At 47.7% G+C, this 25,669-nt stretch overlaps 1 protein-coding gene across 1 annotated transcript in view; it reads right to left on the minus strand.

The window, feature by feature from the left end:
• Positions 1-25,669, minus strand: part of LOC123055807 (chaperonin 60 subunit beta 4, chloroplastic) — a 100,067-nt gene that overhangs the window by 67,736 nt on the left and 6,662 nt on the right. The window contains exon 2 of the mRNA XM_044479656.1: positions 20,308-20,803. Within this exon, the coding sequence (XP_044335591.1) occupies positions 20,308-20,803 (496 nt within the window). The remainder of the gene's footprint in view (positions 1-20,307; positions 20,804-25,669) is intronic.

Genomic DNA, 25,669 nt, shown 5'->3' on the forward strand with positions numbered 1-25,669 from the left:
AACATGGTAATATGAAACTACATGCAATTCTAAGCTATCTCCAGAAATCACTAGAACATGCTCAAAAGGACATGGCAAGATTGCAAATAATAACAGATTCACAGACTTAGCAGAAATTACTGGACATGACAGAAATAACATCAGGTTGCAAAGTTTAGAGCTATCAATAAACATGCTACAGGAACAAATCATAGCAAACAAAGGCATGGCATGAATCTACTAATTGCATAGAACAAAAGTACCTTACTGATCACGTGCCAAAAAGGCACAGAAGATATGATGGCACCCATGTAAACATAGCAAGTAATATGACAGATTCAAACTTCGTGAAAATAACAGGACATGGCAGAAACAACGATAAGTAGGCATGTTAGTGAGCTTGAACCACTCACTACAGAGCATTAAATGGCATGGCAAGGTAACCAGCAGTAAGAAGGCATAATTATGAAGTTAATCATGGCAATAGCATAGTCATAGGGTGCATGGATCACTAGTAACAACCATGGAAAAATTGATTAACATGTAAACAATCTGCCAGGAACATTTTATAGCAAAAGTAGAGCAATATTACAACAATCTACAGCAGGCTATAAATGCAAACAAGGGCATGGATGGATATATCATAACATGTATAACAAAACATCCTTAGTGAACATCTCCAGATTATGCATAGAACTCATGATGGCAGCAGGTTTACATGGCAACAAAATATAACAGACTCAGACTTGGCAGAAATTACTAAGTCACAGAAATCAGCGACATCACGGAGGTTAATTTGCATGCTTGTGCTAGTCACCGCAGAGATCCTAAAAATAGAAGACTAGCACCACTGTGAAGACGGCATGATGTAGTTCAAAACACATGTAGACATCAAGCTCATAGGATGCACACGCAAAATGCAATGAAAAAGACAAATCACCAAGTTCTGTAAATAGACAACAGTTAACAGCATATAGCACTCTTGCAACGAAGATTAGGGCATCAATATTAACTCAAACAAGCATGGCACAATGGAACAAAATGAAGAGTATCTCACAATGAACATTTGGATATAACATATGCATGAAACGGAGTAGCACACATGAAGTTATGGCATGATGAACATGGGTACATAAAGCACAAATCTCAGGGACTTGGGCATATTTTCACCTCGCAGAAAACGGGACGGGGTGGTTCGGGGACGAGCAGATCCGGGTACGGGGGAGGTCTTTGGTTCGGCATGGTGGTGGATCTCATCCACCCCGGTGGATCAGGCCGGAGAAGACTCCGGCGAGCGGCGGGGCGGCTCCGGCGAGCTCCCGCGACGACGGGGAGGCGCGGGAGGCGGCCGACGACGACGGGACCCGGCGGGGGCGCGGCGGAGGAGCCGCGGCGAGGCGCTGGCCGGCGCATCAAGGCGGCGGCAGGTGTCCGACGGAGCGGCGGCGGCGGTTGGCGCGGCGGCGGCGAGGCGCGTGACGGCAGCGAGGAAGCCGAGCGGCGCGGTCGGGAGGCGGACGGTGGCGCTCGGGAGGCGCGGTGTGGCTCGGCGGCGGAGGGAGAGGCGTGGCCGGGCGGCGGTGGTCGCCGGGGCCGGGCAGCGAGGTGGCCGGCGGCGGGGTCAGGCGTGGAGGCGGCGCGCGGGGCGCGACCCGGGAACGACGGCGGTGGAGCGGGCTTCGTCGGGCGGCGGCGGGCCTGATCTGGCTCAGGGCGGGCCCGATCTGGGCTCCCTCGGGCCGCGGCGGCGGTGGGTGGTGCTGGGCGACGTGGCATGACGGGATTCGCTGGGGCGGCGGCTGGACGTGTCCGGCCTTCGGCGGGCATGTCCGGCGGCGGGAGGAGGAAGAAGACTAGGGTTAGGGGTCTATTTCATCCGAGATTTGGACAGGGGAAGGCTTATTTATAGGTAGAGGGAGTTAGGAGAGTCCAAATGAGGTGCGGTTTTCGCCCACATGATCGCGATCGAACGACCGAGAGCATGGAGGGGGGTTTGCTGGGTTAGAGGGCTGATTTGGAGGGGTGTTGGGCTGCAAAGAGAGAGGGGTTTTGGGGGCACGCGGTTAACCGTTGGGGCATCAAACGACCTCCAAATGGAACGAAATTTGACGTCTACCGGTGCTATACCAAGGCCACTCGGCAAATCTCGGCCCATTCCGAGAACGTTTTTCTCCCTCTCACGGAACAAGGTCTGAGGGGGGCGACGGGCGCGGTGGGAGTGTCAGATCGCGAAACGGACAACGGGGAAAAGGACCGGATGCAAGTTTTGGAAAACATGCAGATGAAATGCAGATGATGACATGGCAAAATGCAACACGCAAGCAAATGACATGGCAACGACGAAGAATAACTGGAAGACACCTGGCGCATCGAATCCGGGGTGTTACAACACACCTCCACTAACAAGAGATCTCGTCCCGAGATCTTAGGACCGAGACGGAAGGAAAAAGTGATGAGGTGAAATAAGAACAAAATAGTGATGATGAACAAAGTCAAGACCACTCGAGTGGAAAGAGGAATGTTGAATGAGACAAGAAGCAAAAGCTCAAGGAATAAGGCTGAATTTGAAACCACTCCGGTTAGGACAAGATAGAAAAGGAATAATAACGAAGGAATTTATGCAGCACTCCGGCTGAACAAGGAAAGAATAGAACATAAACTTGAGAAATGGAACGATACTTGACTTGAGGAACAACACAAAACCTCCGGAAGACTTGAACGAGTGGAATGAGAAGAACGGGGAGGAAGATTACAACTTCTACCAAGAATGAGATAGAGAGCATCCTTAGAAGGAAAACATTGAACGGAGTTGTTGGAAATTCAACAACAAAAGAATAAGCTTGTTGTGGACTTATGGATAACATCTCAAAATTATGAGGTGGTAACCTACCACAAGCGGAAAAGATTGAAAAGCTAAGAAGAACGAGGAAATGCAAAACTCCACTTCAGAAGAATATGGAGAGTTAATTGCACTTTGAGAAGCAAGAAGAAGATACTTGAGCTACGCGTACAAGAATCTTGATGAACACTTGAAGAATGACTTAAATCATGACGAGCCACCGTGATGAACTCCGGTAACAAAAGAATGATGAGATAAAATTGAAGGATGAAAGGGATAAGATTAAATCCTTGCGATGATTTAAATGGAGGTTCGCGACGAAATCGGCGAGAGCTTGGAACTCCGGACAAGAAAAAAAAATGAAAACACTTTGAACCGAGAATGTGATAAGATGAACAATCTCCGAAAAGAAGAGATAAAACCACTTGAAGTGTAACACCCATGATGCGGCTATATCTCCCACGTGTCGAGGCACGACTTAGAGGCATAACCGCATTGTGGTTTTGTCGCAAGAAGGGTCATCTTCACACAATCCCATGTAATGAACAAGAATGGGATAAAGAGTTGGCTTACAATCGCCACTTCACACAATACATAAATAATCATACATCATTCAAGATACACACATAGGTCCGACTACGGAACCAAAATAAAAGAAGACAACCCAACTGCTAGATCCCCGATCGTCCCAACTGGGCTCCACTACTGATCAACCAGAAAAGAACAACACAACGAACAAGATCTTCATCGAGCTCCCACTTGAGCTCGGTTGCGTCACCTGCACTGGCATCGTCGGCACCTGCAACTGTTTGGGAAGTATCTGTGAGTCACGAGGACTCAGCAATCTCACACCCGCGAGATCAAGACTATTTAAGCTTATAGGAAAGGATGGGGTAGTGAGGTGGAGCTACAGCAAGCACTAAGCATATATGGTGGCTAACATACGCAAATGAGAGCGAGAAGAGAAGCAACGGAACGGTCGTGAAACTAGCAATGATCAAGAAGTGATCCTGAACTCCTACTTACGTCAAAACATAACCCAGAAACCGTGTTCACTTCCGGGACTCTGCCGAGAAGAGACCATCACGGCTACACACGCGGTTGATGCGTTTTAATTAAGGTCAAGTGTCAAGTTCTCTACAACCGGATATTAACAAATTCCCATCTGCCACATAACCGCGGGCACGGCTCTTGAAAGTTTATACCCTGCAGGGGTGTCCCAACTTAGCCCATCATAGGCTCTCACGGTCAACGAAGGATAAACCTTCTCCCGGAAAGACCCGATCAGTCTCGGAATCCCGGTTTACAAGACATTTCGACAATGGTAAAACAAGACCAGCAAAGCCGCCCGATGTGCCGACAAATCCCGATAGGAGCTGCACATATCTCGTTCTCAGGGCACACCGGATAAGTCAAGCTACGAGTAAAACCAGACCTCGAGTTTCCCCGAGGTGGCCCCGCAGGCTGCTCGGTTCGGACCAACACTCGAAGGAGCACTGGCCCGGGGGGGTCTAAAATAAAGATGACCCTTGAGTCTGCAGAACCCAAGGGAAAAGGGGATAGGTGGTAGCAAATGGTAAAACCAAGGTTGGGCCTTGCTGGAGGAGTTTTATTCAAAGCGAACTGTCAAGGGGTCCCATAAATCACCCAACCGCGTAAGGAACGCAAAATCAAGGAACATAACACTGGTATGACGGAAACTAGGGCGGCAAGAGTGGAACAAAACACCAGGCATAAGGCCGAGCCTTCCACCCTTTACCAAGTATATAGATGCATTAATTAAGATAAGAGATATTGTGATAACCCAACATAAACATAATCCAACATGGAGCAATCTTCAAATTCACCTGCAACTAGCAACGCTATAAGAGGGGCTGAGCAAAAGCGGTAAAATAGCCAAACAACGGTTTGCTAGGAAGGGTGAAAAGGTTAGGGGCTGACATGGCAGTATGGGAGGCATGATATAGCAAGTGATAGGTAGCGCAGCATGGCAATAGAGCGAACAACTAGCAAAGCAAAGATAGAAGTGATTTCGAGGGGTGGTCATCTTGCCTGAGATCCCGCAAGGAAGAAGAACGAGTCCATGAAGAAGACAAACGGACGTAGACGAACGAATCCTCACAACACCGGAAAGAAACCGAAGCTAACGAGAGAAGCAACCCGGAAAGAAACAAACAACATAGTAAACAACCATCACATAAACATGGCATAATGCACAATCAAGTATGATGCATGTCCGGTTTACTGATGCATGGCATGGCAAAGTACACATACGAAACTACAAGTTAAATGGAGCTCAATATGCAACGAGTTGCAAATTGACGAAACACCACATTCCAGTTATTTAGTTCGCTCTTGTTTATGTACCCAACAATATTAAATGTTATTAAACATGGCAAGGGGTGAAGCATAAGTAAACTAACTATTTTAGGCAATTTAAATGAGGCCGGAACAACAAACAACAATTCCGATACTCCTCATGTCAATTAGCAATTTAATACAAACACAATTTTAAACATTTGAATGTTGTTATCATGATGCGGATGACAATGCAAGTTTTAAGCAATCTTATGAAAATGTTGACATGAAGATGATTAGGAGCATTTGTCGCCGTGGTGGAAGAGAGGGGTGCCACGGCAACGAATCCGAAAATGATGCCACGTCAACATATCGGTTCCGGTAGTTCACGGAGATACCGGTGCAAAAGGAAGTGTGGCGTGAGCGTGTCATGCAAGATGGTGGGGTGATCCCGGTTACCGGGTGTCCCACAAGACGGTGGCAAGGAAACGAGGAACGCGCAAGCGACAACTGGGACACGGTGCAAACACGGGCATCTCATACAACACACACACATTCGTTCCACGGACGTCGTCTCGGGGTTGTACCTTCGAAGCGTGCATTCGGGGCGGAACGCGTTCATGTCGAAGGAAGTAGGTGTACACGTTTCGTAGATGAACTTGACGTAACCGTGCGGTAGTCGAACTTGGCGACGGTAGTGGTACACGTTTTCGTAGATATTCGAGTCAACGGTAGCGGTACTTGGTGAATCCCGAAACGGTCTTGGCGTCTTCGCGCGTAGGGGTACTTGGCGTTTCCGTGTAGTCGGTCTTGCCGGTCCCGGTCTCGGCAACCTAGTTGTACAAGAGCATCATCGGACTTGTCGAATCCGAACTCTTCGAGGGCCGTCGTGGTACTTGGCGCTTGCGGTCTTGACAGCTCGAAGGGGGTGCTAGTCGTCCTCTGTCTTGCGGGTCGTGGTACTTGGCGTGGAGGTAACCATCGGGCTGCCGTTTGTTGGAAACGAGTTGTACCAGGGAAGATCAAAGAAGTGGCAGCAGCAACAGAGTTGGCCGAAGGGGACGGCTCAGGCAGGAGCTCCATAGCACAGCGATGAGGCCGACGGAGATGCAACAGGAGATGGGCGCGGAGGAGGCAAGAAGGCGCGGAGGCGACGGTCTTGGGGTGCAGGGGCGCGCGGGGTCTGCTGGCGGGGTCAGACGCGGAGGAAAGGAGCGCCTTGGCGCTAGCGAGCAGTCGGAGGCGCGCAACAGAGAAGGATGGCAGGGACAGGCGAGCTCGCGGCTGCCGGCGAGCTTGGCGAGGCCAAGGCGGCGAGGCGGGGCGCGACGACCATGGAGGTGGGGCACAGCACGGCGGCAGGATGGCGGCGGCTGCAGGGCAGCGGTGCTGGCGACGGGGAGGTCTCGCGGCGCGGGTGAGGGCGCCATGGGAGGCGGCTGGAGCTGCGAACGGAGAAGAGGAAGGGAGGTCGGTCGATGTAGCGGGTCGAGGCGGCGAGTGGGGGATGCGGTGGTGCTGGCAAGGGAGGCACGCCATGGGGATCGAGCGTGGGCGCTCCTCCTGGCGTTGGCTCTGTGTGGCGGCGCACAGGGAGAGATGGGGATCGATCGGGAGAGGAGGCCAGCGAGCAGGGGGATAAGGGGGGAGATCGGGCAGGCCTCTTGGCCGGCTAGGTCAGGCCGCAGGTGGATGGGCCTTGGGCCAAATGGAGCGGCTGGCTGCTGGACTCTCCACTCCTTCTCTTCTTGATTTACAGAAAATAGAAAGAAAGAATAGAGAGAAAAGAGAAGGTTAGAGAAAGAATTGGCACGGGGTTAATTTTCTCAGACTCAGAAAAATGAGTTTAATCCAAGAAAATAGGAGTGGGCATGGATGCAAGGTTTAGATTCAAAAACATTTGAATTTAATTCAAATGGGTGAATAGGAAGAGGAGGTTTGGAAGGCCCAAAAATGTTGAGAATTTTAGAGGAGCCACAATAAATGGAGAAAGAATTGTTGGCAAAGTTAGAGAGATCGACTCAAAGCAGAAAAGGCATAGGATTAATTTTGCACGTGTGTTAAGGTGAACTCCAATTAATGGAATATTTATAATAGCTCCATAAATATTAGGAGGATATATTATAAAGAGAAATCACCATGTGAATTCCCTCGATTTAAATGGATGGGAGATCCATGCAATTTACTTGGTTGAGCTTTGATGCAAAGATTAATGACATGATGGCATGATGACATGATGCAATGCAACAATAAAAGAACAAGCACCAAAAGAAACACGCGGAGATCACGAAAATAAGGAAGTCTTCTGAAGCGTCGGTCTCGGGGCGTTACATGAAGAAAGAAGAATAAGGATTACGTTATGCTTATCCTCCACCAATTAAATTGATGAGAAACAATGGATTTGCATAACCACTTATTCGCGTTGGAAAAGATTAAGGGGGGATATAGCGGAAAACTTGAGAAAGTCTTCATGAACCACCGATAGGATTTGGAAAGAACGAATGAATTGATATGATAACAACAGAAAGAATCTTGAACGAGCCACCGTAGGAATTGAAACGAATGACGAGAAGAGAATGAATCACCGGAAAGAATTAGAAAAGCACGAAGATACTTGAGAGAATCTAGAGACAAGAGAACAAAGAGATCGCAAACTGATTAAAGAGCAAAACACCAGAAGAATATGGAGACGAACGAAAAGGCATGAATATAGAATAATCGGAGAACGGATTTGAAAACTTAGGACGAAGAAATCTTCTGAAAAGATGGCCTTCAGATGATCGAGAGAGAAAACAACTCCTGAAATACTCCGGATGGATGAAAAAAATTGCACGACTAGAAACAATTTGAGAGGATAACATCAAGCTAGCGCCACGAATCTTCGGGAGAATGGACAAGATTTAGGAAAAACTCTACTTCGATCTTCACATGTTGAGAATGACGACGAGAAATAACACCAAAATTGTTGAGATACTCCGGGAGAATGAAAGCGAAGAGGTTGAGCCAACAATGAAAATATTTTGAAATCGATCTTGGAAAGGCATCTGACTGATGAAATTCATTCTTACGTCAACTTTGAAAAGAATTTGAGAATAACTCCGGGAAAATTAGAAGAGTCAGGTAAGATCCTGGGAAAGACCTGTGGGTTAGGGCCCACTAAAAAGAAACACCGTAGGAAAGGATTGTCGAATGAGAAATGATGCACCGGAACAACTGAAAGACTTGAATGAGGTGACAACCTCGAAATGATTGAATGCAAACATGAATCTTCTGAGATGTCTTCATCACTCCGGAACGATTAAATGGCGAGAGGCGAACAAGCAAGGGGAAACACTTGAGGAATATGATCAACCTGAGAACTTGAATTTGATCCATCAGAAAGAAAAACGAGACGAACAATGATTAACAAGACGAGAATTCACCGGTTGAGACAATTGAGGAAAGACTGAAGATACTCCGCACTAATGAAATTGATGCTCAAAAGAGACTCAAACGCCGGGAATAAAAGGGGATGGGAGGGCGGGAAAAACAACGGCACTTGGAAGGGGAAATCGACGAATAGCTTTGAAGAGAAAACGCCGGTTGAAATCATTGAGGAAAGAATGCAAAGACTTCGCACGAGTAGGATGGGTACTCGATTACGGACTCCGGTTCCGACAATAAAAAGGGTGGGCGGGTGGGAAAAAGAAAGACAACTTCGGGTGGGGAAAAACAACGTCGGAAGAGAAATAACTGAGGACTGATCTCGCAAAAGATGACGAGGATCGAAAACACTCGAAGAGAAATGCGCCGGATTGAAAAGGGGATGGACAACGAACGAAAACTAACCGCGTGATCCTGAAGAAAATTTTGAAGGGGAAGAGAAGTAAGTCGAAACACCTACGTCCGGATATCTCACCAGAGCGACGAAGGGGCTGAGGAGTAAAAAGAATTCCTACTCTCCGATATAACTAGACTCAGAAAAAAAATTCTTCTAGACTCAACAACGGCCAAACTACACGATCAATCAAGGGGGGCTCCTAAGGTCGGTCGAGGCTCTGATACCAACTTGTCACGCCCAATATGCGATACTATCCTAAAGAGACTCGAAGGTCCCACCAAGGATAGAACCGCATATTGATACACTTTTGCAAGGTGGATATCATTACATCAACATTACATAATATATGGGGATACATACAAGGCATACAAATGCCGCAAGGATACAACAATACATCATACATAAGATCAACATCCGACTACGGATGAAACACAAACAGAAGCTCAAACGAGATCCACCCTGCTAGCCCAGGCTGCCGACCTGGAACCTATCCCCTGATCGAAGAAGAAGCAGAAGAAGAACTCCAAAACAAGTAAACATTGCTCTCGCGTCATGATCATCGCAAAACCTGTACCTGCAACTGGTGTAGTAGTAAACTCTGAGCCACGAGGACTCAGCAATCCCATTACCATGGGTATCAAGACTAGCAAAGCTAACTGGGAAAGGAATTGATAAGGTGGTGAGGTTGCAGCAGCGACTAAGCAAGTATGGTGGCTAACTTACGCAAATAAGAGTGAGGAGAGAAGCAACGGAACGGTCGTGAAACTAGTAATGATCAAGAAGTGATCCTGAACTCCTACTTACGTCAAACATAACCCAGAAACCGTGTTCACTTCCCGGACTCCGCCGAGAAGAGACCATCACGGCTACACACGCGGTTGATGCGTTTTAATTACGGTCAAGTGCCAAGTTCTGTACAACCGGATATTAACAAATTCCCATCTGCCACATAACCGCGGGCATGGCTTTTGAAAGATAATACCCTGCAGGGGTGTCCCAACTTAGCCCATTATAAGCTCTCACGGTCAACGAGGATATTCCTTCTCCCGGGAAGACCCGATCAGTCTCGGAATCCCGGTTACAAGACATTTCGACAATGGTAAAACAAGACCAGCAAGACCGCCCGATGTGCCGACAATCCCGATAGGAGCTGCACATATCTCGTTCTCAGGGCAACACCGGATGAGACAGGCTACGAGTAAAACCAGACTTCGAGTTTCCCCAAGGTGGCCCCACAGACGGCTCGGTTCGGACCAACACTTAGAGAAGCACTGGCCCGGGGGGCTAAATAAAGATGACCCTCGGGAGCGCAACTCCCTAGGGAAAAGAAATAGGTGGTAGGCAAATGGTAAAACCAAGGTTGGGCCTTGCTGGACGAGTTTTATTCAAAGCGAACTGTCAAGGGGGTCCCATAAATCACCCAACCGCGTAAGGGACGCAAAATCACGGAACATAACACCGGTATGATGGAAACTAGGGCGGCAAGAGTGGAACAAAACGCCAGGCATAAGGCCGAGCCTTCCACCCTTTACCAAGTATATAGATGCATTAATTAAATAAGAGATATTGTGATATCCCAACAAAGTTCAAGATATCCATGTTCCAACATGGAACAACCTTCATCTTCACCTGCAACTAGCAACGCTATAAGAGGGGCTGAGCAAAAGCGGTAACATAGCCAAACAATGGTTTGCTAGGAAGGGTGACAAAGGTTAGAGGTTCATGGCAATTAGGGAGGCTTGAAGAGCAAGTGGTAGGTGACGCAGCATAGCGATAGAACGAAGCAACTTGCATAGCAATGATTGTCGTGGATTTAGCACGTCAGATGTCCTAGGTGTAAGGACTTAGTCGTGAGGCCAACGCATCTTTGTAGTAGCTTGAGAGGGGTTGATTGGGATGAGAGACGCAGGGCGGATCAACGCACAAGACAAGGGGTTAGACAGCTTCAGGCCCCGGGAAACATCATCCGGTAATAGCCCTACGTGCTGTTTGAGGCTAGGTCTCATTATGATCACGGGAGAGTCGTCGGGAACCGGCTCTCGGTGTCTAGCCCTAGAGATTGTTTCTTGTTGCCTCCCTCCTTTGGGGTGCCCTGCCCCTCCTTATATAAGTTAGAGGGGAGGGTTACATGTGGAGTCCTAGTAGGACTAGGACTAATCTATCTTCTCTTACAAGTTAATTACAAGTCCGGGTCTTGCTTTCTTTTAAAGGAAATATTCGTCATCCCTTTCTTCTTAAGCCGGCCCATCATAAACGTGAGCCGGCCTTCTGGGCCTTGGGTCTAGTCTTCTATCTGACCCACCGTCGGGGTCATCTGTGAGTCGTCAGGCTCGTGAATCGTCTGACAGTGAGCCGCCAGACCCGTGAGTCGCCAGTTCTCCGGCGGGTCACGGTGAAGCGCCAAATACGGCCGGGTCATACTTCCGGCCGGGTCATACCGCGGGGTATATCCCCGACATTAGCCCCCAGTTTAATTTGGATTTATCCATGTTAAACTAATAAACACAAGAACAAATTGGATAGGTTGTGTTCCGGGTTAAATATTCTTTGTAAGCCGGCACTTGATCATCCTTAAGTCCTTGTCATCTTCCTTCTTGATATGTATCCATAATCTCATAGCAAATCTCTTTGGCAGATATGTTCAAATTTTGCCAATGCAAAAAATCCAGATACTTCCTTTGAAAAATCCGGGTCAACAGGCCAGTTTCAGAGTCAATTTGCTAACATTGGTCTCTTGTTGAGAAATATTGTAAGAGATAATCCACTTGAGTCGGCTTTCAGTGCTCTGACTTGACAAAAATATTGGTCTTCAAATATTCAACTTATATTCATCCGGCTTAAAGATATAAAACTTGCCGGTTTATGAGTACCAAAATTGCCGGGTTATAAATAGATGATGCTAAGTCATAATTGTCGCCGACGCCGGTTTATGATTTTTGCAGACACCAGGTCAATCTGATTTACTCAAAACTGAGAATTTGAAGATATTTCTCCCTTATATCCATATTACCTGTAGCCCCCAAGGGCCGGTTTAATCAGCATGAATAAGCCGGGACTTATCATCATGGCCTTAAATAAAATCCAGTTGTGTAGCCCCCATGAGTCGGCTATAGTCATAGTAGTGTAGCCGGGTCATCCTAGAATTGTCTTGAACTTTTGACAGGACCAATTGGTAGCCCCCAAGGGCCGGCTCATTTAGAATGTGATGAGTCGGGTCTTCAATAAGTTGAGCAAAAAATGACTTTGCATTAGCCCCCAAGTGCCATGGTACATGCTGGCAGTGACATGGGACTTGCATATTCGATGTAATATCAAATTGAATAATGTAGCCCCCAAGTGCCGGGTCGTAAGCCTGCAGCGACTCGGGACTATTCCTTCCATTGTAGAATAAATCATATCGATTGATGAAATAATAGCCATTGCGCCAAAGCGACTTTGAATACCTCATCTGTTGATAAGTCAATCCGGAGTTCAAATACCCGGCGGCTCTTGGCCGATGGCGATTTAATACGCCTCCATTGTAAGCCGGAATTTGTACAACCCGGCGGCTTATAGCCTTTCAGAAAATCAAGAATTGATAACCCTTTTGAGACACCAATTTCAATCTATGATGATGGGCTTGAATTTAATCATTTATGTAAGTCATAGCTCTGTAAATTCTGCAGAGTTTAAACAACATATGCCCTGGCGACTTAACGTCAAGAGCCAGGGCGGGTAACCACCCAAATGTAGTCTTACCCTGCACACAAGTAGATCACAAGAAACCTCGGCGGTTTACCGCAGGGCGGGTCATAATATCTTACATATGACCACGGATGTGTAAAAAATGAGTCACAGATAAGCCTGTTATGAATCATAACCTTGAAACATAACAATAATATCATACTTGTGATATTGAATTTGCATTTGTCGGTTTATATGACCTGTGATATTGAACTGTACCGCCGGCTTATGATACCTGTGCAGTAAGTGTGATAACCCAATCCTTAGAAGCCAATGCTTCCACATAGATGATGATTGTCATAAGCCGGCGACTTATCATCGAAAATCAAGCCGGGTTTAAATAGAAACCACTCATATACACTTTAGATGTGTTCAAAGGAGCTTCAAATAAAATCCCAAAAATTATTTGCAAAAAGAAACTTCAAAAAATCTTGAGGCTTCTGATTCGAATACGATCAAAAAACCATCCCAAAGGGGTTAAGCTAAGATTCGAGTACGATCATATAGCCCCCAGTGGCTTTGGCGTTGCCGATCAAGAGGGTACCGACAGCTATGTTCTCTTTGGTTCGAATACGACCTATGTTTGAACAGGAAGCCCCCAAATGACCTTGAGAGTTGTTTAACGACGCTGATTCGAATACGATCCACGTCGGTTCCCAAAGGGGGTTGAGCTATGGTTCAAATACGACCAAGAAACTCCCCAATGAGCTCGGCAGTGTGCTGATCAAAAGGGTATCGACAGCTATGTTCTCTTTGGTTCGAATACGACCTATGTTTGAACAGGAAGCCCCCTAGTGATCATGAGAATATTTAACGACTCTGATTCGAATACGATCAGGGTCACACCAAAAGGGTTAAGCTAAATTCAAATACGATTAGCTCCCAATGGTCATTAAAGCAGGGTACCTATATTTGAGTTGTGCTTTGTAACAGACTCTCTTTGGTCCCTTTAATTTTTCCTGAGAACTCGAACTTTGCGGATAACCTCTTTTTGAACCGGAAATTTGTAAACCGGATATTAAGAGCTTCAAAGCTTTATAAGATACAAATTTACCTTGAGCCGGATGTTTGAACCGGATTTGAGAGCTTCAAAACTTTGCGGGAGAAAGATATCTCTTGAACCGGATTTTAAACCGGAATCTTTATTTGAACCGGCAATTTTCTGACGGCTTTTAAAGTTTCATCAATATGGTAGCAGCCTCCGGAACCGGGTTATCATTCCCTCCAACGACCCGGGGTTCCCGAGTCATGTCACTGTAACCCCCGAGTCTCAAGATGACTCGAGGAGTTGGCTTGAGATTCTCCATATTTAACCGTGATATAAACCGGCATAACTTGTATATCATTGGTGTTGATAACATGATGTGTATCCACAGAAGGTTGAGGTGACTGCGGCGGGTTATAAATGATCCCGTATGAGCCGTGTCAGCAACTCGGCCAATGGTTCCTTCCAACTGGCTGTTTGATGTTTAACCAAACTGTAGTGATGGCGACTTGTGCGCATGTCCATTGAGCCATCCAGGTGCAGACGGCGGGTTGATAGTATATGATAATTTGCTTCCATTTTGTTGAAAGAAAACCGGGCTACCCAAGCTGTGACTTGCTCATACTCAATAAACAGCTCATGCAGACGGGTGCGGCCCGGTGTGTTGATGTACACCAGGCCGCGAGAGACGGATGGAAAAGACAACCGTCGCGTCAGAGGCAGCTCAAACAGATGATCCGGCCGTGGCGTTGTAAGCCGGCGCGGATGAGCGAGTTAACCACATCGTTTTGACGTAGTGAACAATTGTCCTGCATCAACACTACTGCAAACCAAGACAAAGATAAACTGCTCTTTGATAAAAAATAATATGTACCAATAAAATATATTTTAGATGGATCACCTGATGTGCCAGGCCGGAAATAATCCGCCATGAAATTAATGATTGCTAGGTGAAGTTGAAGTCGCTTACGGGTGAACCGGCCGCGGCGTGGTAAACCGGTGCAGACGGGTGAGTCGACCGTGGCGTTGTAAGCCGGCGCGGACAGCGAGTCGGCCACGGCCGCTCATCGGGTAATGTGACACGGAGGAAAACACCGTTGTAGAACGTTGCCAGTGCGTGCTCTATACCCGCAGTATAACTATAATTTTACCTGTATATAAAAACACCAATAGGATAGTGTAATGGTGCTCAGAGGAAAAATGTACTGATAAAATATATAAGTGGGGTAACACCTGATTTTGTTTTTGTCGGATGAACACAGATGCTCGTGCTATATAATATGCACGTTGAGCTCCGCTGATATAATGTAGCATAATATCCACGTGACCCTCTGTTGTAACTTGAAATGATTGTGGACGCTGGTGTCAGATAATGCTGGATACTGTTGTTGGATAAGACTTTTCAGTAGTACTACTCCCGTTGCTATCTCCTTGGGTATTGAGCTTTGAGGAGAAGTGATTACTCTGACTCCTTCTGCATCTGAAAGTCGAGATGGCAATGGCCAGCAAAACCATGTGAGCAACAGGGACGTTGTGGGCTACCGCTGATGAATTGTTTTTATGTGCGACGCCTGTGTTTCTGCCCTTTCCAACTGACGCTTGACGGACTGCTACTGATGATTGATTTTTTGAAGTGCCATAGGCCTCCACGTGACTCTTCCTCCTTTGCCTTTCTTTTCTCCAACAAGCAGCGGAACACCCGGATGGCAGCCGGCGGGAGCGCGGCAGGAAGGTGGAGCAGCCGGCTCGGGGCGGCGACTTGGCAGGTGGCCCGGGGGAGCCTACGGCTGTAGATGCGGTGCGGAGGCCGGCGAGACAGGTGACCGGCGCGACGGAGCCAGCGGGTGGAGGCGGCCCGCGACAATAGAGGAGCGGCGCGGTAGCAGGTCATGGCTGCAGAAGTCACAGCGGCGGTTTATAGCGGCAGGGCGGTTTGTGGTTGAGGAGGCCCTGGAGGCGGCGCAAGGCTGCGCCAGCGGGGGTAGCTCGGGCGGGTTGACGCAGCACCATGGAGATGACAGGTCATGCGCGGTGCAGCTGAGGCAAACCGAAGTTTGACGGACGCAGTACAACCGGCCGTAGCGTGTACAGGAGGCGACTCAAGGCGGCACTTGAGGCGGAGGTAGCTTGAGGAGACGATCCGGGCGTGAAGGACGGGGGCCTGCTGGTGGCCGAAGCGGTGGCTCGACGCGCAGCTCCAGTTGTTGCTGTGTGTAGCATCTTTTCTATATCTTGGTTGGATAACAGATGGAACGGCTCATCGGCTTGCCCATGAGCAAACAGTAAATTGTACAAGCTCCAAATAGCTGCGTATCCGAGAGCCTGCCTGCCTAATCCATGTATGAAATAGCAGTACTATTAACTCTCAGTTGCTCATGGCAAAAAAAAAATTCTTTCCTAGGGTCTAGAGCCCTTTCCTTTCCTGATGTAGTACTTGACGTAAGGAATCTTTGGACAAACAAATTAGTTCCTTTTATTTTAGTCCAATCCTCAATACTCACGGAAAACCGCCCTGGCCGTAGCTTTACGTGAGATGTAATAGTAGTACTGCTTGGTTCAAAAAGTAACAGATCGCTTCTTGTTTTCTTCGGGTGATGAGTAACAGTAGCGACCTGTCAAATCCCTTCCTGCAATGCCTGATCATCTCAGAACTTTTGCAGGCAGTCAGCTTCGCCTTGGTTTCTAATTACGGCTGAACATAAATCGACCCGGATTCGACGGATCCGCTGGTTGCGGTGGCGCACACCACGCAACCCTAATCTTACTTGAACTCAAATTTCGTAATCCTGCACGATTGTTCCATGTCAGCTCTTCTTCGTCCAGTCAATCGCGAGCTTCTCGATCCCTGAAAGAGATCCCTCCAAAAACTCAACACCACCGTGCGCAGCCCCACGGTGGGCGCCAACTATCGTGGATTTAACACGTCAGATGTCCTAGGTGTAAGGACTTAGTCGTGAGGCCAACGCATCTTTGTAGTAGCTTGAGAGGGGTTGATTGGGATGAGAGACGCAGGGTGGATCAACGCATAAGACAAGGGGTTAGATAGCTTCGGGCCCCGGGAAACATCATCCGGTAATAGCCCTACGTGTTGTTTGAGGCTAGGTCTCATTATGATCACGGGAGGGTCGTCGGGAACCGGCTCTCGGTGTCTAGCCCTAGAGATTGTTTCTTGTTGCCTCCCTCCTTTGGGGAGCCCTGCCCCTCCTTATATAAGTTAGAGGGGCGGGTTACATGTGGAGTCCTAGTAGGACTAGGACTAATCTATCTTCTCTTACAAGTTAATTACAAGTCCGGGTCTTGCTTTCTTGTAAAGGAAATATTCGTCATCCCTTTCTTCTTAAGCCGGCCCATCATAAACGTGAGCCGGCCTTCTGGGCCTTGGGTCTAGTCTTCTATCTGACCCGCCGTCGGGGTCATCCGTGAGTCGTCAGGCCCGTGAATCGTCTGACAGTGAGCCGCCAGACCCGTGAGTCGCTAGTTCTCCGATGGGTCACGGTGAAGCGCCAAATACGGTCGGGTCATACCGCGGGGTATATCCCCGACAATGATAGTAGTGAGATCCAAGGTGACGGTCATCTTGCCTGGAATCCCGCTAGGAAGAAGAACGAGTCCGTGAAGAAGATGAAGCCACGAAGACGAACGAATCCTCACGATCGCAACGACACGGGAACTATCGAGAAGAAGCACACAACATGGTAAACACACCGCACATGAACAAGGCATGATGCTCAACCAAGTATGATGCATGACAAGGCTACATGAAGCTACTCATGACAAGAGATGATGCATACAAGAACAACACATCAAAGCAAGTTTAAATGAGGCCGGAACTAACATATAACAATTCCGGTAAGTCCTCATATGCAAATTTCGAAATTGGTCCAGAACTGAATAACCTTATGTTCAAGTTGTTAAACAGCAAATTAAAATGCATCAAGATGATCTACACGAAATTCTAGTCAAGTTACATATAAAGTTCATTTGATTCGGAGCTACGGTCTAGAAGATATGAGCAAAACAAGTTAAACATGGCATTGATGCAAAATACATTCAAACATCAAGCAAACACACTCAAGATAAGGATGCAACATGGTAATATGAAACTACATGCAATTCTAAGCAAGTTTCATATAGAGCATGCTCAAAACGGAGCAACGGTGCAACACATACACTCCAAACAAGATATAGCAACAATCTGCCCAACACAGCAACTAGGCATCTTGCAAGCAACAAAACAATATGATACAGCACCTCAACATGAAAACAAAAGGCATGGACATGATGTACAGGTAAAGCATGACAAAACATGAACACTGAGCTATCTCCAGAAATCACTAGAACATGCTCAAAAGGACATGGCAAGATTGCAAATAATAACAAATTCACAGACTTAGCAGAAATTACTGGACATGACAGAAATAACATCAGGTTGCAAAGTTTAGAGCTATCAATAAACATGCTACAGGAACAAATCATAGCAAACAAAGGCATGGCATGAATCTACTAATTGCATAGAACAAAAGTACCTTACTGATCACGAGCCAAAAAGGCACAGAAGATATGATGGCACCCATGTAAACATAGCAAGTAATATGACAGATTCAAACTTCGTGAAAATAACAGGACATGGCAGAAACAACGATAAGTAGGCATGTTAGTGAGCTTGAACCACTCACTACAGAGCATTAAATGGCATGGCAAGGTAACCAGCAGTAAGAAGGCATAATTATGAAGCTAATCCTGGCAATAGCATAGTCATAGGGTGCATGGATCACTAGTAACAACCATGGAAAAATTGATTAACATGTAAACAATCTGCCAGGAACATTTTATAGAAAAAGTAGAGCAAGATTACAACAATCTACAGCAGGCTATAAATGCAAACAAGGGCATGGATGGATATATCATAACATGTGTAACAAAACATCCTTAGTGAACATCTCCAGATTATGCATAGAACTCATGATGGCAGCAGGTTTACATGGCAACAAAATATAACACTCAGACTTAGCAGAAATTACTGTCACAGAAATCAGCGACATCACGGAGGCTACTTTGCATGCTTGTGCTAGTCACCGCAGAGATCCTAAAAATACAAGACTAGCACCACTGTGAATATGGCATGATGTAGTTCAAAACACATGTAGACATGAAGCTCATAGGATGCACACGCAAAATGTAATGAAAAAGACAAATCACCAAGTTCTGTAAACAGACAGCAGTTAACAGCATATAGCACTCTTGCAACGAAGATTAGGGCATCAATATTAACTCAAACAAGCATGGCACAATGGAACAAAATGAAGAGCATCTCACAATGAACATTTGGATATAACATATGCATGAAACGGAGCAGCACACATGAAGTTATGGCATGATGAACATGGGTACATAAAGCACAAATCTCAGGGACACGGGCAAATTTTCACCTCACAGAAAACGGGACGGGGTGGTTCGGGGACGAGCAGATCCAGGTACGGGGGAGGTGTTTGGTTCGGCGTGGTGGTGGATCTCATCCACCCCGGTGGATCAGGCCGGAGAAGACTCCGGCGAGCGGCGGGGCAGCTCCGGCGAGCTCCCGTGACGACGGGGAGGCGCGGGAGGCGGCCGACGACGACGGGACCCGGTGGGGGCGTGGCGGAGGAGCCACGGCGAGGCGCTGGCCGGCGCATCGAGGCGGCGGCAGGTGTCCGATGGAGCGGCGGCGGCGGTTGGCGCGGCGGCGGCGAGGCGCGTGACGGCGGCGAGGAAGCCGAGCGGCGCGGTCGGGAGGCGGACGGTGGCGCTCGGGAGGCGCGGTGTGGCTCGGCGGCGGAGGGAGAGGCGTGGCCGGGCGGCGGTGGTCGCCGGGGCCGGGCAGCGAGGTGGCCGGCGGCGGGGTCAGGCGTGGAGGCGGCGCGCGGGGCGCGACCTGGGAACGACGGCGGCGGAGTGGGCTTCGTCGGGCGGCGGCGGGCCTGATCTGGCCCGGGGCGGGCCTGGTCTGGGCTCCCTCGGGCCGCGGCGGCGGTGGGTGGTGCTGGGCGACGTGGCATGACGGGATTCGCTGGGGCGGCGGCTGGACGAGTCCGGCCTTCGGCGGGCATGTCCGGCGGCGGGAGGAGGAAGAAGACTAGGGTTAGGGGTCTATTTCATCCGAGATTTGGACGGGGGAAGGCTTATTTATAGGTAGAGGGAGTTAGGAGAGTCCAAATGAGGTGTGGTTTCCGCCCACACGATCGCGATCGAATGACTGAGAGCATGGAGGGGGGTTTGCTGGGTTAGAGGGCTGATTTGGAGGGGTGTTGGGCAGCAAAGAGAGAGGGGTTTTCGGGGCACGCGATTAACCGTTGGGGCATCAAACGATCTCCAAATGGAACGAAATTTGACGGACGGTCTACCGGTGCTATACCAAGGCCACTCGGCAAATCTCGGCCCATTCCGAGAACATTTTTCTCCCGCTCACGAAACAAGGTCTGAGGGGGGCAACGGGCGCGGTGGGAGTGTCGGATCGCGAAACGGACAACGGGGAAAAGGACCGGATGCAAGTTTTGGAAAACATGCAGATGAAATGCAGATGATGACATGGCAAAATGCAACACGCAAGCAAATGACATGGCAACGACGACGAATAACTGGAAGACACCTGGCGCATCGAATCTGGGGCGTTACAGGGCCACGTACGGTTGCGCTGCAGGGCGTCGAACTCCTCACGCATCACAGCAAGCCAGTTCGGATCCCGAAGGGCTGCACGGACGGAGGTGGGGAGCGGGGACTGGGCCGAGGTGGACGCGGCACACGCGTACTCGTCGGAGGTGTAGCGCGTGCTGGGACGAAACGTCCCGGTTCGAGCCCGAGTGACCACACCGGTGAGAGGTGCAGCGGCGGCCAGCGGAGCCGAGGGGGGGACCGGCGAGGATGAGCTCGAGCCGGTCTCCGGAGCGGCCGAAGGGGCCGGGGCATCGGGGGCGGCCGGCGGGGCCACAGCGCCGGGGGCAGCCGAATGGGCGACTGAGGGGGCGGCCGAGGAGGCGCTAGGGGGCGCGGCGACGGGGGCGGCCGAGGGGGCCGCCGGCGCCGGGAGCGTGGGCAGGGCCAAGCCCGGTGCGCGGCTGGGCGGTTTGCTAGAGGTGGAGGAAGGGGCGAATCGCACCGCGGGAGACGCCGAGGGTGACGGTACCTGCTGAAACGGGAACACCAGCTCATCAAAGTACACATGCCGCAAGGTGAAAACGCGGTGGGACACTGGATCATAGCACCGGTAACCTTTGGTGTTGGGCGGATAACCAAGGAGGATGCAAGAAAGCGACCGTGGAGTGAGTTTGTGAGGTGCAGTGGACGCAGTGCTAGGATAACAGAGACACCCAAAAATGCGAAGACCATCATAAAATGGAACCGCACCGAAGAGGAGCTGGTGAGGAGTGTAGTTCCAACGTGGATGACACGGGCAGATGTTAATGAGGAGGCTGGCGGTCGCGAGCACTTCCGGCCAGAACCGAGGAGGCACGTAGGAGTGGAAAAGCAACGTGCGGACACAGTCATTAAGAGTGCTAATGACGTGCTCGGCGCAACCATTCTGCTGTGACGTGCAGGGGCAAGTGAGCCGAAAGATAGTGTCGTGGGACGCAAGGAGATTGCGTACGGCGACGTTGTCAAACTCTTTTCTGTTGTCAGTTTGCAGAGCAAGAATAGGACGACCAAACTGTGTGGTGACATATGAATAAAAGGTTGTGAGTGTGGCAAGAGCGTCGGACTTGCGACGGAGAGGGAAGGTCCACACGTAATGGGAAAAATCATTCAATATCACCAAATAGTATAAATAACCCGTGTTGCTCGCAACCGGGGATGTCCAAACATCACTATGCAATAACTGAAACGGAAAAGTGGAAATGTTTGTAGACTCGCTAAAGGGGAGATGAACGTGCTTGCCAAGACGGCAGGCCTCACAAGAGTGGTCGTCAACTTTACTACATGAGAAAGAAAAACTCTGAAGGATCTGACGCATAACTGTGGAGTTGGGATGACCGAGGCGGGCGTGCCAAAGATCGACACTGGCGGCAAGGTCGGCGGGATGGGTGGTGGTGGCGCCGGAGGGATGCATCGGGTAAAGCTCGTCCGGGCTGTCACATCGGTGGAGTACCATCCGTGTGCGTGCGTCCTTCACAGAAAAGTCGATAGCGTAAAATTCAACAGTGATAGGGTTCTCACGAGCAAGGCGACGAATAAAAACAAGATTGGTAACTAAGTCAGGAGACACAAGAACATTATACATGTTAATGGGAGTAGAAGTAGAAGGAAACGACATATGACCATGATAGCCCACAAGTATAGGGGATCACAACAGTTTTCGAGGGTAAAGTATTTAACCCAAATTTATAGATTCGACACAAGGGGAGCCAAAGAATATTTGAAGGTACTAGCAGCTGAGTTGTCAATTCAACCACACCTGGAGATTAATTATCTGCAGCAAAGTGATTAGTAGCAATGTAGTTTGATAGTTTTGATAGTAGTGACAGCAGCAATGGTAACAGTAACAGTGATAGCAGTAATTTGTAGCAAGTGTAACAGTGATGATAGAAATAGTAACGCAGTAAGATCAATAAGGATAAATTCGTAGGCATTGGATCGGTGACTTGTTGGATGATATTCATCATGTGACGGTTATAACCTAGGGCGATACGGCACTAGCTCCAGTTCATCGATATAATGTAGGCATGTATTCTGTAAATAGTCATACGTGCTTTATTAAAAGAAGTTGCATGACATCTTTTGTCCTACCTTCCCGTGGCAGCGGGGTCCATATTGGAAACTCAGGGATATTAAGGCCTCCTTTTAATAGAGAACCGGAACAAAGCATTAACACATAGTGAATACATGAACTCCTCAAACTACGGTCATCACCGAGAGTGGGCCCGGTTGTTGTCACTCCGGGGTTGTTGGATCATAACCGTAGTAGGTGACTTTAACTTGCAAGATCAGATCTAAAACATGGATATAATGATGAATTCATACACGGTTCAGATCCGAGTTCATGGCACCCGGGCCCAAAGTGACAAGCATTAAGCATAACAAACTCATAGCAACATCAATCTAAGAACATAGTGGATACTAGGGATCAGGCCCTAACAAAACTAACTCGATTACATGATGAATCTCATCCAACTCCTCATCGACCAGCGAGCCTACGAAGGAATTACTCACTCCTGGTGGGGAGCATCATGGAATTAGCGATGGAGAAGGGTTGGTGATGACGAAGAACGAAGATCCCCCTCTCTGGAGCCCAAAACGGCCTCCAGATCTGCCCTCCCGAGGAAGAACAGGGCTTGGCGGCGGCTCCGTCTCGTGGATCACGATAATTCTTTCTCCCTAATTTTTTCCTGGAATAATGTGATTTTATAGTATCGGCGCGCGCCAGGAGAGGGGGGCGCACCCTGGTGGGTTGTGCCCAACCAGGGGCCCCTCTCTGGTGGGTCTTGGCTCCAGAAATTCTTATTATTGATATAAAAAATCCTCGGAAAGTTTCGTTCCATTCCGAGAACTTTTATTTCTACACAAAAACAACACCATGGTAGTTCTACTGAAAACATCATCAGTCCGGGGTTAGTTTCATTCAAATCATGCAAATTAGAGTCCAAAACAAGAGGAAAAGCGTGAGAAAAAGTAGATGCGTTGGAGACGTATCAACTCCCCCAAGCTTAAACCTTTGCTTGTCCTCAAGCAATTCAGTTGATAAACTAAAAGTGAGGAAGAAAAACTTTTACGAACTCTTTTGCTCTTGTTTGCATAAATAAGCTTAAACAGCACCCAGGTTTTCAGCCAACATTATAACTAACCATGTCAACAATAACTCTTAAAGATTATAGTGACTCATATCAATGACATAATCAGCTAGCGAGCAATAATAAAATATCTCAAACAGCAACATGTTGTCAAAACAATTATGATATAATATGACAATAGTGGTATCTCGCTAGCCCTTTCTGAGACCGCAAAACATAAATGCAGAGCACCTCCAAAGTTCAAGCAGCGACTAAACATTGTAATTCATTGTAGAAAAGATCCAGTCATGATGCACCCAACATTAGCTACACACAATGCATAAATCATGACAGCTGTGCTCTACTCAGTTTCTGGCGCTTGTGTTTAGAAGGTGGTGACACAACATAAAAGTAAATAGATAGTCCCTTCGCAGAGAGAAGCAGTGATTTGCAAAGGTGCCAGAGCTCAATTTTTAAAACAGAGATAAATGAAATTTTGAGACATGCCCCCTTCTCATTCACTTCACGACCATCAGTTATCAACATCTTCCATGATAAGCACGCTAGCGGCGGTTCCCAAGCGGAAAGTAAAGGTTTTGACTCCATTGGGAGTTTTTGTTTGATTATTCAAGAGATGAACTCTTTTTCATATTTGTAGTTTGGGACTGGGCATCCCCTATTACCGCCCATTTCCTCGTGCGATGGCGAGTGAATAAACACTCGACCTGAGGATAACCCGCTTAGCACGAAAGATATCGACCGTCTCCTGTCGTTCCATGAACGATCGACGCACACAAAATGGATAATTTTTTACAAGTTTTTAGAGGTGGCACATGCAAATTTACTTAAGACGGCAGGGTAATACCGCATATAGGTAGGTATGGTGGACTCATCTGGAATAACTTTGGGTTCAAGGTTTTTGATGTACAAGCAGAATTCCCACTTAGTACAGGCGAAGGCTAGCAATTAAGATTGAGAAGCGGCCAGCTAGAGAGCAACAACGATCATAACCAGGCATTATGCATAAGTAACATTGGACACTAGCATGAGTAGGATATGAACACCATGAACATAAATATTATAGAGGCTATGTTGGTTTTGATTCAACTACATGCATGAACATGTACCAAGTCAAGCCACTCGAACATTCAGACGAGGATACCATATCATCATACTACATCACAATCATTTTAACGCTATGTTGATATCCAAGATAAATCATTATCAACTCCCAGCTACTTATGCATGGCATGAGAAACTATAATATCTAATTGTCATTGGAAACATATTTAATCATAATGGGCTGAAGCCTGGATACTAGGTTAAACATATTTACACAACAAGAACAGGTCGAGTTCATACCAGTTTCTCTTTGCCACGGCCAGCTCATCGAATATTGTCATTATTGCCTTTCACTTGCACGACCGAATGATATGAAAATAATAATAGTGCAAGAGTGCCATGGACTAAGCTGGAATCTGCAATCATTTTATTCAACAGGAGAAGACAAGGTAAAATGGGCTCTTTATTAGTTCAACAATTATTCATATGAGAGCCACTCAACATTTTCATCATGGTCTTCTCCTCGATACAACTCAAATAAAAAGAAAAGAAATTCAGAGAAACACACTGAAATATTTTTGGAGTTTTTGGTTTTCTTCAACAAGCAAAGTAAAAAAGCAAAAACGAGAAAAACTATTTACACGGGAAAGCTCCCAACAAGCAAAAGAAGAACAAGGAAATCTTTTTTGATTTTATTTTTAGTGCTACTATTAAGCATGCATAGAAAGTAAATTACTACAACTATTTTTTTGGTTTTTTCTATGGTTTTTCAAACACACAAGAAGAAAGCAAGAAAATAAATCTAAGCATGGATGATACAATCAAAAAGTGTGAGCACCGACAAATGGAATGATATGAACATGAATGTAAAGTCGGTGGAAACACGTACTCCCCCAAGCTTAGGCTTATTGCCTAAGTTGGTAATCGATCAGTAGCCTGGAGGGTAGTAGGGATCCTGAGGAGCGGGCATCCACTCATCCCACTGCGGAGGTGCCTGATGTGCTGCCTCAGCAGCGGCCTGAGCGTTCCGGTAGGCAATGATGTCTGAAGGCATAATCCTATATCCGCCCCTGGCAACAGAATCAAACAAAGCAGGAGCAGGCAATGGAATAACATCACGAGTCCTCATACTAGAAACCAGGTTATACGGAATAGGGATGTGAGGTGATTCGATATCAGTAAAATGGTGGTGATCGATGGCTGCACGGTCTAGGTAAACTGTGGTA

Source organism: Triticum aestivum, chromosome 2D (genome assembly GCF_018294505.1).
Source record: "Triticum aestivum cultivar Chinese Spring chromosome 2D, IWGSC CS RefSeq v2.1, whole genome shotgun sequence".
NCBI classification, from domain to species: Eukaryota; Viridiplantae; Streptophyta; class Magnoliopsida; order Poales; family Poaceae; genus Triticum; species Triticum aestivum.